This window comes from Eptatretus burgeri, chromosome 6 (genome assembly GCF_056783735.1).
Source record: "Eptatretus burgeri isolate ZD-2024b chromosome 6, Ebu_testis_v1, whole genome shotgun sequence".
Taxonomy (NCBI): Eukaryota; Metazoa; Chordata; class Myxini; order Myxiniformes; family Myxinidae; genus Eptatretus; species Eptatretus burgeri.
In genome coordinates, this window is record NC_140966.1 from 18337319 (window position 1) to 18351953 (window position 14635).

At 41.9% G+C, this 14635-nt stretch overlaps 1 protein-coding gene across 4 annotated transcripts in view; it reads right to left on the reverse strand.

Moving 5' to 3' along the window:
• Positions 1 to 14635, reverse strand: part of NAT10 (N-acetyltransferase 10) — a 208476-nt gene that overhangs the window by 127699 nt on the left and 66142 nt on the right. For all 4 annotated transcript variants that reach the window (XM_085884185.1, XM_085884186.1, XM_085884187.1 and 1 more), the window contains exons 13-16: positions 13143 to 13267; positions 8246 to 8396; positions 7899 to 7995; positions 912 to 1028 (exon numbers count right to left, since the gene is read on the reverse strand). In XM_085884185.1, coding sequence (XP_085740311.1) covers positions 912 to 1028; positions 7899 to 7995; positions 8246 to 8396; positions 13143 to 13267 — 490 coding nt within the window. The remainder of the gene's footprint in view (positions 1 to 911; positions 1029 to 7898; positions 7996 to 8245; positions 8397 to 13142; positions 13268 to 14635) is intronic.

Genomic DNA, 14635 nt, shown 5'->3' on the forward strand with positions numbered 1-14635 from the left:
CTCTCTCTCTCTCTCTCTCTCTCTCTCTCTCTCTCTCTCTCCCCGTTTGTTATGTTACGTCCTGATCCGTCAGTGTTGTGGCTCTTCCACAAGCCTTAAATCTGCAAACAATTTTTTTCCAAAACTATTATTTTATGCAAGCATTCAAATCTCATATGTATAAACATGAAATCAAGGCCAAGCCTAAAAGGACCAATTACACCTCCAAAGAGAAAGCATGTATGCAAGAAAACACTATTCTTGTTCATTATGCCACCACTGAGGAAAAGCTTTTGGGAACCTTTCACCTACAAGTATTCTAAAGCTTAAATTACATTTCCCTTGGTATATTACGTGTCTTTTCCACCACAAAAGGCACTTGACATTGAAGCGAGGCTTCCTACCCTGTGCAAGAGGCTATATTTTTTTTTCAAGGCTGGTTTACAATACAAATTTCAAATGTAATTCCATGAACCATTACACAACTCCATCAATTTATGAAGTGTTTTCATCCACAATTTCATGCAAGACCAAACAAAAGGTGTTTTTTGTTTTTGTTTTACAGCTTTGAAGTAATGTTAAAGATTTATGGATAATCACCACTCCAACAAATACCTTCCTGTTTATCTTTATAAAGCTATACATTTATGTTTATAAATCGATCACTCCTGTACAGTCCATTTAATAACCTAAAACATATCTAGTAGAGTACTTGGCTGTGAGGACGACAATGATAAACCCATTATAAGTACTCAAACACTGGTGGAGACAGCCAATTGCATGTTTGGAGAAAATATAGTGCAAAGCACAAAATGGTATGCAACAGTGAGTGCTCTCTCATTGTGATGACATTTTGTTCTACATATGAGTGCCAGTTGTCCCAAGATGAGTGACCCAAACTGCTGATGAACTTTGTTCCCTTTCTTGAGTACCTGAACAACTGCTAAAACTTCAGGCAACGAGTTCTGTGTTGCTGTTACTGGAGGAAGCAAGCAGAACAAATGATGGGCTGGAGCATCAGAGATCATTTGTAGATCATTCGGAGAGTTCTGCAAGAAAGAAGCAAGTATAAGTGGGGAAACAAAGCAAATGACAACTGAGAAAATTTTCTCCATTAGAACTGATACAAGGGTGGTTTTGTGGGAGGGCCTGGCCTGGGGTTTGGGGATAGTAGATAAAAAAAACGTGTTGCTGACCTTCAATTACAGTTTACACTATTTAATTTAAATGTATTTGCATCAATTTATATTAACTAGTGAATACCCATCCTTAATCCCCACATAATGATAGGTGGGGTGACTTGTAATACACCCCCCAACTCCCCTCTAACTGCAGGACACAACACACATTTAAATAGAGAATTGGGGTCCTCCACCTACCTTGAATCCTCCTGGGTTATGAATGACTTGGACAACATAAAACCTTCCCATGCACACCCTGAGTACAATCACCAGCTTTCAACTCATTCCATCCAGCAGTTCAGGAGTGAATATAAATCAGACAAACAATCAAACAAGTCTCAAATTATATATTACATTACAGATTACATGACAGTAAGATTACAGAAGCTCAATAAATCATCCTCAAAACTAACTTTTTGACAAAGGACGTCTGGTAATTTTACTATCAACTCACGAAACCATCGACTTTGCATTCATTGGCTTGTCAGAAAAGGACACAAAAGCCAGTGTAGAAAGTGCAAAAGGCACAACCAACAACAATGCATGTATCGACAAAAGGATCAGCCGTCAGACACTCCAGTGTGTCAGCCATAGTGTGACCGAACTATACAAGCCAAATATGCTCGGATCTTAAGCATCCTGCCAGAGGAGGAAAAGAAGTACAGGCCTGCAATATAACACAGGGACTCAGTAATAAAGATTGGTTTTAGTCGAGAGCCCCCTTTATTAAGGTGCAAGAGGAACAATATGTTACTATACTCAGCAATGTAAAGGATCGATTCATGGCTTATGGGAATGAAATATTCCCGGGACTTCAAATCGACATTAAGAACTCCAATTAATCCATCGTACACTCCTATCCCAGCACTTAACTAATATTGAGACCCCAAGTCCAAATCCCATGCAATGCACCGATTTATGCGAAGTCTCCCTCTGTCCTTGTGCTTCTACATAAAAAACAACAACAACGATGATGTTTCAATGTGATACATGTACAAGCTCATTCATTAACTTTCAGACACTTTGGCAGAATTGGGGGAGAGGGGGGAAATTGAAGAGTCCTTTTTGCACAACGACCGTCAAGGAGTGGCAGTTTAGCATTGATGTCACATGTAGTGAAGGTTACGAGTCCTGCTGACACGACATGTGCAATGTAGGTTGTGAAAAGTGGATGAGGAAGGAATAATAGAGTGCATTAAATCAGTCAGTGAAAATTTGAGCATTGATAGTCTAGACATATCGATGTCCGACGACATCAATCAATAGCAGTGAACAGCAGAAGAGCAGAGGTGAAGTGGCAGTCCTCCCGGAACACAAACCATGCTGGAGAAATACAGCCTTAAGCACGCTATACCCTGAGGTATGTGCACATCACAGGTGATTATTCATGTGATCAATGCAATTACATGACATTGCAGAAAAACGAGCATACACAAACGAGCATGCATCACAGGTGATTTTAAAACTAAATCTGAGCACAATGACTTCATTTCCTCACGTTGCCTTTTTATTTTTGATGGTTGATAGGCAAAAAAAGGAAAAAGTACAAAGCAGACGGACTTGGCCAGACATGAGGGGATGCCTGTTGAGCAGAAAGCTCTTAGATGTAAAGTGGGAAACATGGATGGAATATCAATGGGATGTGGTGAATCGTGGGCTTTGGACCTTCCCTCACTCTCTATGCTTGGATGCCAAATGCTTCCCACACATTACTCTTCCCAGTGAACGACAGTACAGTCTGTGAGCGTGCTGTGCACAGGAATTACAACTTTCTTTTTATGACGCACCTGTCAGTAGAGTGGCGTAATGCTCATGAAACATGCCCATTAGGTATGACTGCAAGCATGGAGAATGTTCTCGATACCAATCATTTTTTGTCTGGCCTCCATTGAATCTGTGTTGGTTTACAAGGCAATATTTGAACAAAAACCCAAGGTGATAGAAAGGATATCATTATTATCGATTTTCTTTCTCATATCACTCATTATGACCTCACAATGAGTGACAATGATCACACCACTCGTGAATAAATGCCTTCTGGATGTAGTCAGGGCAAGGATTTGGCATCTGGCTACGATACCAGCAAATAGCCTGCTAATTTTGCCGGATTCCATTAGCATCCACGAGTGAATGTGAGCACAACAAACAGCTGGCTTGATGTCCCCTCCAAATGAACAGCTGGCTGCAAGATGAAAAGGCCCTGATTGTCGGGTACGAGGACACCAAACTGCAATCAGAACATATTGCAACAGGAATCAAATCCAGGCCAAACAACTCAAGGTGAATACAAGAAAGTGGGAAAATGATTATATATTTGCTTCAAGAATTGCACAGTCATCCTATTGAGGTAAACAGACATTGTCCACAGACCTACTGTAATAAGGACTACAAGTCTTGTAATAAGGACTACAAGTTCCAAATTTTCTTTTCATGAATGGCACTTTTGGGGGTGGGGAATCCCATGTTATAATGAACAAATTCAACTCTCTACTCTCAAAGTGAAAAGTAAAATATTTTTAATAAATTTAAGAAAAAAAAGAAGTCCTGTGAGCCACTTCAAAGAAAAAAAGAAGAACCTCATTCCGGTCATTTTTAAGAAATGCAAAAGTTTTGGAGGAAATGTCACAATATGTTGTGCAAAAAATATTCAACAGAAAGAATAAAAAGACATTCTCAGCCACAATAATTAAAAAGAATTAAATAATCCCAAGTGGGACAGATGCTCGTCTCCCCATGGAAAGCGGTCATAGTTTGGGTGCATTAGGTGATAAAGTTGATTTTCAGTTCGATTTGATGTAAAATTAGTGGCCCGTGGGGGTTGAAAGGCCTGATAACACCATTGTATTCACACAGTGAAAACTATGGAGGATGAGTGGGTCCTGAATTGATTTAAACAAACAAAAAAAAATTAAAAAACGTTTTATCCACTACCCTAAAAGTTTTGTCCACCCTAAATAGGTGTAGTCTTCGGGTTGAAAGTTGTCGAAAGGGGGTAAAGGGTCTAAAGTGTTCAAAGGGTCTTACAATGATGAAAACAGTCATAAAAGGAGTAAATAGATCTTCAAAGGACTAAAAAGGTCAAAATTATCTTAAGGTATACATGTTGTAAAGATCTAGGGGGAGTTTAAAGGGTCATAAGGGTACATTCCAATCGTAGTTATGTTTTAAACAGTCGAAGGGGTCTCAACAGTCAAAAGGATCTAAAGGGTTTATATGGTCAAAAAGGTGAAAGGGTCTAAAGGGGTCTAGAGTGTAGAAAGTATCAAAAGTGCCTTAAAAGGTCTAAAGGGGTCTAAAGAGATGAAACAGTCCAAACGTCAATAGGGTATACAGGTGTAAGGGGTCCACCGGGGTTTAAATGGTCATAAGGGGTCTCAAGGTCTGTGAGGTCGAAAGGGTATGTTCAAAATTAGTTAGGGTCTAATGGGTCGAAAAGGTGCAAAATGTCGAAAGGCATCTAAGGGGTCTTAAAGGGTCTTAAAAAGGTCTCAGGTTTTAAAGGGTCGAAAAGTCTAAAGGGTTTCAAGGGGTTTAAAGGTTTATGTGGTCTCAAGGATATGTTCCAATTGTAGTTAAGGTGTAAATTTCAAGAGCCTAAAGAGGTTGAAAAGGTCTAAAGGTGTCTAAAGGGTAATTGAAGATGGTTTTTTTTCCCCCCCAAAAGGATTTGGCGGTGCTGAATTCATTTCTGCTGTCTGCAAAGCTGAGAAATGAATTGTTATGGTATTATGGGGGAAAAAATGTCCGCCAATGAAACTCGACCATTTGTACAACTGACAGTATACATTTAGATAAAAGCCTGATACTGCAAATCACTTGTTTACTCGTTTCCTTATTGTCCAGGTCAATATTTGTTTACTTCTGCACTAATGATACATTACGACTTGGATTTTTCAATTTTCAACAAATGAGATGAAGCTGAAAGTCACAAAATAAACATCATTAAAGTTAGATACAATATGGTATGTACATTTTATTCCACTATTCCACAGAGTGAATTAGTAAAATTATGTTCCTGTTGTATGTTCATATGCGTATTATACCACCACAAAAAAAATAATAGCAGGGCATTCAGTGGAGCGCATACCTTCGTCACGTAATGCCTGATCCACGAGAACATATCGGACTCAATACAGGCCTAAAAACCTGTCCTGCTTCTCTTGCACATCCTCTTTCTGCCCTTTTCACCCTATGATCTGCTTGGAAATCCTCCAACATCACTGCACAACAAACTAGAACAGCATTCAGTTGAGCACCTACCTCCACCGGGCTGAACAGTTTACGTTTTGCCAGATAAGCCAGATACCACTGATAAGCCAGATCTGGATACGGACCTCCAAAATCTAATCAGCTTATTTTTGTCACATACCCAACTCGTCCACCTACTTTTGTCATAATCCCTCAACAACTTTTTGAAATATCTCTCAATGGTAAAGAATCACTGAGAAAATGAAAGACTCTCATATCCAGATCTTCACCAAAATCAAACAGATTTGTCCTTATCACACGCCCAACATGTCCACCAAGTTTCATCCAAATCCATCCACAACATTTTGAGATATGTTATTTATCGATTTTAGCCCGATTACTCAATGGTGAAGAATCACTGAAAAAAATTCGAGAATTCAGAACTGGATCTTCACCAAAATCTAATCAATTGGTCCTTGTCACACACTCAACCTGTCCACCAAACTTTGTATGAATCTGTCCACAACTTTTTGAGATATCCCGCTCACAGACAAACGGAATCTTTTCATCTCCTCTCCTTCTCAAGGCTGGAGCGCCCCAAGGCAATGTTCCGGGACCAGTCCGATTCCTGAACTCCATCAATGATCTCTCTGACTCTCTGGAAAATCCTCATCTATTTGCTGATGACTCCACCCTGTGCTGTAATGTCCCTCGTCATTCAGACAGGAAGGCTGCAGCCTCTTGCTTCTCTTCAGGCCACGAAAAAAATAAATCACAGGTTGTCAAACACTTAGAAGATGTCTTTCAATACTGTTAAATCTTACCCTCTCATGATCCCTCTTCGAAATGACCTCCTGGCAACACTCATCTGCATCTTTGTGTGCATCTCTCCTGTTCCTTTTGCAGCCTGTTATGTCCTGATCCATTGAGTGGATTGGCTCTTCCACGAGCCTCGACTATGTACTGGTATACACAAAAAAAATCCTTTTTTGGGGCAGCGATATCACAAATTATCTCATGCCAAGTTTCAAAACAATCTGTTGAGCCGCATCGGAGGAGTTGGGAAAAAAGAAATGTTAATGGACCCACAGAGGGAAGGAAGAAAGAACCGACTGACTGACAGCTGGACTGATGGACATCCGGCTTTAACAGCTCATCTCGACTTCGTCGTAGACGAGCTACAGATGGAGATAATACAGAAAAGGACGCAAAATTTGAAGCAAGGTCAAGTATCTGGGTGCAAGACAGATGTAAGCTGAGCATACCATTTGGGATACACATGCACAAGTGGATGTACAATAAATACTGCAACCAGATAAGCAAAACAAAAGTGATTCAGGCAAAGGGGGGGGGGGAGCCACAACCGATCCCAGCAGAATGCAGATGAACATTTGAGCCAAATGTATTGTTTTGTGGGAAGGGGTGGGGTCCGTCGCTAGATTTGGGTAAGAATACCATGGACCATGGAGCTTAGATTACTTTTGTGTCAGGGAAATCGTCAAGATAAGGTCGGCTTGTTAAACGTGCACCGAGGAGACAGTGAGTGTAAATTAAAAAGCAGATACAGGAAGTTTGTTGTATAAAACCTCTTGCTTCTGAGCAAGGCCATGTGAGGACTTGGACATTTGACACAGGCACTGAAATAACGCTATCAAATGTTCTTTGCGGTGCAGTATGGACACTTACAAAGCACCATGCATTGGCCTGGCAGTTCTGCTGGTACCTCATAATAAGGACCACCGGATGAGCTGCCTTGTACTGGAAATAAGCCCTCGATGGGGGGAGGGGAGCAGACTCTAGGAAGCGTCGCACGCATCCTGAGTAATGGCCATTAGAGACCAGCCATGGACGTCCCAAACGGCAATAAAAAAAGACGAGTGCATGCATGCATATTCTCTCTCTCTTTCTCAGACCAAGAGGACTGCGCTGGATATGGGTGCAATGCCACCCAATCCCTCACCTCAATCTCATCCACTTCATCACCATGCCCCAGCCATGTCGCACCAGCCCGCATGAACCGCACTGGACCTACAACAACCTCGTTGCCTTTCTCAAAACCCTCACTCACTCCCCATTGTTGTGCGAGTCGCGGCATTTAGTTTTGGCACCATTGTTGGGTTAGGCTTTGGTGATTTATCTCCTCTGTGCACAAGTATGCATGCCCCCATCATCCCTATCTGTGTCTGTGAACTGCTTGGTTTGTGTCGTAATATTTCCCCGAATTCATTACCTTTAGTAAAACCTCCAAGAAACATCTACCGTCTCTTTGCCTCCCATGCATTTTGCGAGCATGATTCTTGGGGAATAGTGTTAACATCGAATGCAGTATCTTACTCACCGTTTCGGTCCTTCGCAAGGGTATTATATCCCCGGCACAGATATACCGTGTTAACAGATCATCTGACGTGATAGTACAAAGATTAATTTTCTACAACAAACCTTTGCACATCTTATCAAACTACTAGATGAGAATGACAAGTAAAACAATGAAAAAAAAATTTTTTTTAAACAAAAATTGATTGTTTGATCCACGTGACCTGCATGTCAAACCTTGTAGTGTGAAGCAACGTAGAGGCTCATAAGCCGATGCAGAAATGTCTCAGAAGCCTGATGGTAACAGAACAGGGTGTCTCTATTCACATAGTAACTACATGGTGTCAGGAAAATCATGATGGAAAGTGCATGATGAGTTAACCTGACAACTTGAAAAAGGAAATTAAAATAATAAACAATAAATACATTTATAATAAAAATAATTAGAAGATTTTTTTTAAGTTTGTAAATTTTTTGAAGTATATATATATATATATATATATATATATATATATATATATATATGTATATATATGGAACAGCACATTCCTATACGAAGATTCCAAATTATTGTAAAAGGATACAGGTCACACAAGTCTGGGAGAGGACAGCCAATAGCGACATGTTGAACATTCAGACAGTCCAGGCAGAGAAGATCATTGAGCCATTTCTCCACAGGGTCACCCGGGCCATATCGGATCGACTCTGAAAGTGACGTTTCGTGTAGCGTCCTGGCTGCAGGAAGAATGAAGAAGCAATGAAGACAAGCAATCAAAACAAAGATTTGCACTTCCACATACGTTTGGCACACAACGTCACATTAAAGCTTATTTTCCAACACATAACTCAAGTCTGTACATGTTGTTACCGGCGCCAGTACCCAGAGCGCTCTGGGAAGATGCTGTCACTTCCCCCCCAATTATCAGCGGGTGTGTCTGTGTGAACGTCAAGTCTCGTGTTGCCTCATGTATCTGTGTGCATGTGTGCGTGATTTGTGGCGCAGCTCCTCCACGAACTTTAGAGCCAGTGGAAAAAAAAAAAAACATGTTCAAGGAGAAATAACCTTGGTAAGCCAGACTGATGCTCAATGATCAGAGCATTTGAGAAAATACGAGTCTCGAGGGTCTGCTGCAATTATATATTTCAGCAATTTCCTTTTGATGGGGAGAAATCGGACTCGTCGATCACAAAGAAGGTCAGTATTGACACACCATTCTTATGAATCGGGGCAATGTTGGCGATTTTCCATGAATGTTGGCAGGCGGCCATTTGAAAATAACCTGCAAAAGAGAAGAAAAAGAAAAGCCGAGGCAGATGAACATTTTTTGAGTATGATGGTACTGATGCCCTTTGGGCCTGCAGTCACGGTGGAGGAGTCAAAAGGACGGAAATTTCGCCACATTGATCGGAAGAAAGTTCACATGCTGTCGGATGTTTTCAGTGAGGGGACATAGGAATTGATACAGGAAGAAAGGGATATGGGACATTGTCTAATCCGCAAAAACATAGTTAAGTGAGTCAGCCTTTACCTGAGTGGTGTCTGTTGTGACCCTATCCTTCCTACATGAGTGAAGAAAAATGATTGGATCTAGGGATTGACAACCAACTACAATAAAAGTATTTACGGATGTTGAAAGATCTGTGTGTTCTGATATCACACGGACCTGATGTTGAATGACAACACGTCTGAGAATGGAAACACAATGATCATGTACTTTTCAGAGAATACAAGTTCCCATCGGTGGAGATGGCTTAGCGTCTATATCGGAGAAAAGGGGCAACATGATTTGGGCAATTGCCTTACCATACGACTCGTTGCACGATATATTGAAGAGTCAAGGGGTGAGCTGCTTCTTTCTTGTGCAGCATGTGGCTGAGGTTTGACATCGTCTTTGCTGAAAGTGTGGCTGTGCCACTGATGCAGTGACCCATGTAGGTTACAGCAAGAATTTAGAATTTGGACAGGGTGCCAGTGACTGCTCACCTACTCTTCATGATGGACACTAAGAACTTTAATGTTCACAAACTAATGCCAGCAGATGGGACACCCAGTTTAATGTATATCCGAGGGACAGCTCAGTGGGGTGGGGTGGGGGTGGGTGATCATCCTTAAAAAGCAATCCTGGGACTACATCAAAATAACATTCTCATCTGCTCTGACCTTGCATCTACCCTGTTCCTGGAGGCAATGTCTCCCTGGCAAAACAAAAACTCCCCATAATCAATACTCCTCCCTCATCACATGCATTTCTGAATTATTCATGAATCTGTCTTTCCTGCTCTTCACTCACACCAGGAACACTGTGAAAACATCTTACTATTCTTACAACCTAGAATCTCTATCCATCCACACAGAATCCTCCACATTAACTCCTTCCTTAATGTCACCCCTTTCTCTCGACACAATACTGTACTATATTTTACCCCAGATTGTGACGCCTGGCTCCAATTTTCTCCTACCAGTCACACCTGTACATCTTGTCGTCTTCTATTCCTGTCCTCAAATTACTCTGCTCATTAAATCAAGTCTTGCTTACTGCAACGAGATCATAATCCTCACGACCAACTTTAGCTTCAAGCTCTTCCATCTCATGATTTGAACTCCAAGCAGTGGTACGGTATCGATTCTATCGAATAGTTTTTAACTTCCCCCTTCCTGAAATTATTTTTTGCTGCATGGCCACACCAATCACAATTATGTCTTCAGTTGCAGTTTCCTCCTTTGTCGTCTCTCCACCCTCCTCGTGCCTCAATTCCCACTGCAAATCTTGCTGTCCCCCCTTTCTGTTAAGCCCATGGTCATAAGAGTGGAAAGCACTCCCTTTTGCCGATAAATGATCCCCACTGCTCTTTCGATATAAAATATCCCTGCCTACATCATTCTTCAAACCACAGGTGAACATATCGCTCCAATCAAAAATTATATTTACCCGTTCTATGTTTGGTATGATACCAGCTGCTGCCATTTTCCACTGTACATTTTCTGACCATGGCACCGATGATGCCATTCAGTCTACTTTCAGACTGAAGGTAATTTTTTTTTTCAATCTTTTACGTCTTAAACCCGACTCTAAAGGGGAGCATTATTTTCTGTGTATGGCATCGTATGCCGATGATATTGCCCTTTTCTGGCAGCAACGTTAGCACGTGTGATCAATCGCTACAGGGCAATCGGGACGACGAGGTTAAATTAGTTAAGATTAGACGAGGCCCCTCTTGATGGTGTGTGCATAGCCGATTGGCAAGCCTATGGTGTGGCTGCCAGGATGCATGACCAGCTGTTGAAATAGCTGGACAACGAATCGTAGCCAAAGTCTGAGGTATTGGCTATGTCTGAACGGGGCTGGAAAGCCTGTGTTGCGACGAGGTCGCCTGGAGCCTTGGTTGCCCTCCTGCATTCTTTCTGGACACAAGTTACTGCCTCGATGAGGCAGGACCATGCCCTGGCAAAAAAAACTGTGGACTCTTAAGGGCAAATATGATCAGGCGATCTGAATGATGTTTCTGCATCCTCTGAATAGCCCCAGACAGTTTTCAGTTGATTTGACCTCAGCGAAGGACTTCCTACCTCCCGACCTTTGTCAGGCCATTTGGGAGGGGGGGCTCTGCCAGGGCTCAATCTGCCAAACTGAATGATCAAGGCTCAGCAAGCTTGATCAAGGGCTGCAGATGGTGAATTGGCCAAACGGAGAAGTGGTTTTGAGTAAGAGGTAAATTGTTATGGGGCTGCCCCTATGGGCTGGGTGCATCAACTCTGCATGAGAAAGGCATGGATTTCGCTGGTCTACTTCACTGGATGCCGATCTGGTCTGCTTGTCCCGCCCATATCCTACGGCAGCCAGCAGAGGGTGGCCTATCCATGGCTGAATTGGACTTGGCCACCTGTTTTCCACACGTACTGTGTTTCAATATGCCCGACTGTACCCGACGAGAGAACCCTAGAACGGTTCGGTACCTCACTTTCCTGGCACACCAGGCAATTTTAGATTCCAAATGACAATGTGCCAGAGCTGAGACTACATCCTGATGATGGGTGCAGATCCCATGAAGCGCTGGCGAATGGTGCCAGGAACAGTGACGGGAAGGGTCTCGAGGGTCCAAAGGCAGCTCTTCAGGTGGTGGCACTTGACCCACGGGGTAGATCCCAATGTGCAAGTGCTTCCTTTTTTGGCGTGGCTCTGGTTACTCGAGGCCCAGGCTGTTGTAAAGGCCAGGCATGAGATAGGTGCCAATGTTGAGAGAGAGAGAGAGAGAGAGAGAGAGAGAGAGAGAGAGAGAGAGAGAGAGAGAGAGAGAGAGAGAGAGAGAGAGAGAGAGAGAGAGAGAGAGAGAGAGAGAGAGAGAGAGAGAGAGAGAGAGAGAGAGAGAGAGAGAGAGTGTGAGTGTTCCCCACCCCCATTCCATTGCGGGAGTGGGGCGGGGAGAGGGTGGTGTGCCCAACATAGTCTTGCGGCAGCACTGGGGTGGGCCTGGTGTTTTTAAAGCAGACTCTAAAATGGAGCAATGTTTTCTGCTTGAAGCACAATATGCTGACAAGATTGCCCTTCTCTTGCAAGACATTGCAATGTTGGAATGGATGATCGATCACCACAGTGCAATCAGTAAGGAATTTGGACTCGCATCAACTACCACAAAACAGAAGTGGTGTGCATTGGCCTGTTACCTCATTTACAAATGATGCTAATACAATATCAATGCCACCATTGAGCATCACATCAAGCTCACTGAGCCTTGTGACAAAGGTGCAATAGAGTCTTTCATGACAAGGACTTAACGGCCACAAAGCTTCTCATATGTAACATTACATCATACTGGGATTGCTCTATGTGTAGAAGACGTGCTGTTAGGGTTTGTAATTATTAAATTGGTCTATTGCAGGAGTGGGGCGGGGAGAGGGGGGGAAATATGGTTTGTAATTATTAAATTCGTCAAGGCCACGCTGTTGTGACAAACGTTATTGGCTGCAACACCATGGACAGCATGGTGTGAAGGACCGACATCAAGCTGGCTAGAATGACGATGATTGAAGTCACCAGAGATTAGGAAGGGAGAGTTGGGATTGGGGGTGGGGGGGGGGGTAAGAGATCGGAGAGAATTAAAGTTGGCTGAGAGAGATTCACACATGGTATCATCACAGTTGGGAGGGTGGTAGGCCATGCACAGAAGAAACAAGACAATGTAATGCAATGGAGAGGAACACAGAACCAGAGATTGAGATTGTGGTGAACAGGGTTGGTAGGTATTATGGAACAGTAAGCTGTTGATGGAGAACAAGATGACAACACCAACATGAGCTTTAGACCTTTAAAAATGCTACAAATAACCAGGGAGGGAGATGACTGAAATGATTCATGCTGCATAAATGAAGCACTGAGGATGTTTAAAAAAAAAGGTGAAACGAACCAATTTGATGGCATTGATGAAAGAAAACTAGAATTGTTGAATTAGGGACATGTGACGAAGTTAAATTTTTGCCCTTACCAGATGACAACCTGGTAGCGGCAGAGTCCTTATTCTCAGCTGTATTCGCTTGCTGGCTCTGTACGCTTTGCTGTCGGAGCTGCTGGATGAGCTTGAGCGACAGGGAGCGCCCTGTCCCCTCGTACCTAAATGCACAACACCGCATTGTTAATTCTATTCAACTTGTGAATGACTTTGAAACGATTGCAATATTAATTTAAAAAAATTGACATTGCATACGTCATAATTACAAATTAAATATATCTGCTTCTGATTATTACAAAACTTTGAACACTTTTGTGTATTTAAGAAACCAGCACGTGAAATCTCAACTTCCTACATCAAAGAAATTATAACAGTGTTACCTGTTTGAAGGATTGCACTCTTCAAAAAAAAGCAATAACCTTCCCACAATTACAGCTAGTAATAGAAGCCAATGTGCTTTGAAAGCAATTTATACCAGAAATTTGATTAACCGAGTTATGAAAAACAAACAAACTTGAAACCAATTTTTCAAATGAAGACATTTTCACATTTCCACGAACCACGAGTGATATGTGGAGCAAAAGAACCAATACAAATTTGCTTCAAACTGTGCTATACTTTTCTGTGTGAACAACAATATATTTATGGAAATTTTTAAAGTGGGAGAGAGACTTTTATGGTTTAGAGCAGGGGTTCCCAACCTGGAGTGTCCGCACCCCCTGGGGGTGCGAGATGGAATTTCAGGGGGTGCGACAAAGAGTGGCTTGTGTCCTTGAGTGACGAGTCACGAGTCATCACTCAGCCAGCTACCAGTGTGCCTTGAGAGGTGGTAGTAGGTGGTTGTGTTGCGTAGATAGTAATCTCGTTTACGAGTATTTAATCAAAAGGAGAGAATAACAGAATTAACATATAAGTAAAGTAACTGATTGTCAGAGTATTGCTTTTAAAATCATTATAACGCAACATCTGACATAATCATTGTACATCATTACGCCAACACTGTAGGCGTAAGATATTTGTCTTTGTTCATTTTTTACGGGTGAGTGACTGGTGATGTACACGCGGTGATGGCCTGGAATACTGTTGCAGCGTGTTACAAATTTGCATTGTGTCTCCATACTGAGTGTGATTTATCTTAGCACGTTGACCACCATACGTATTATTGCGTACTACCACTGGTGAACACTTTATTAATAGAATTTAATCGTGAACATTATAAACTTTCAGAAAACTAGTATTTAGCCACTTTTTCGGAATAATGGTAATTTAACAATTGCTTGTTTAATAGTCTTGAAGTTAGTATTTTATATTTGACATCAATTAATTGTAAAACGGTGTAGAAACGTGTGTTTTAAGTACCATTTCAATTTCTACAATGATGAAAAAAGGAGATTCCAGACTTGCAAGTTACCCATTGTTTTCTTCATCGGCATGCTTTAGTAATCAAAAACATTGCCTCCAAATTTGAAGAAAGTCCTTGATACTTGTGTGAAGATCATCAACTGGATCAGGGGGAGAGCTTTGAACCA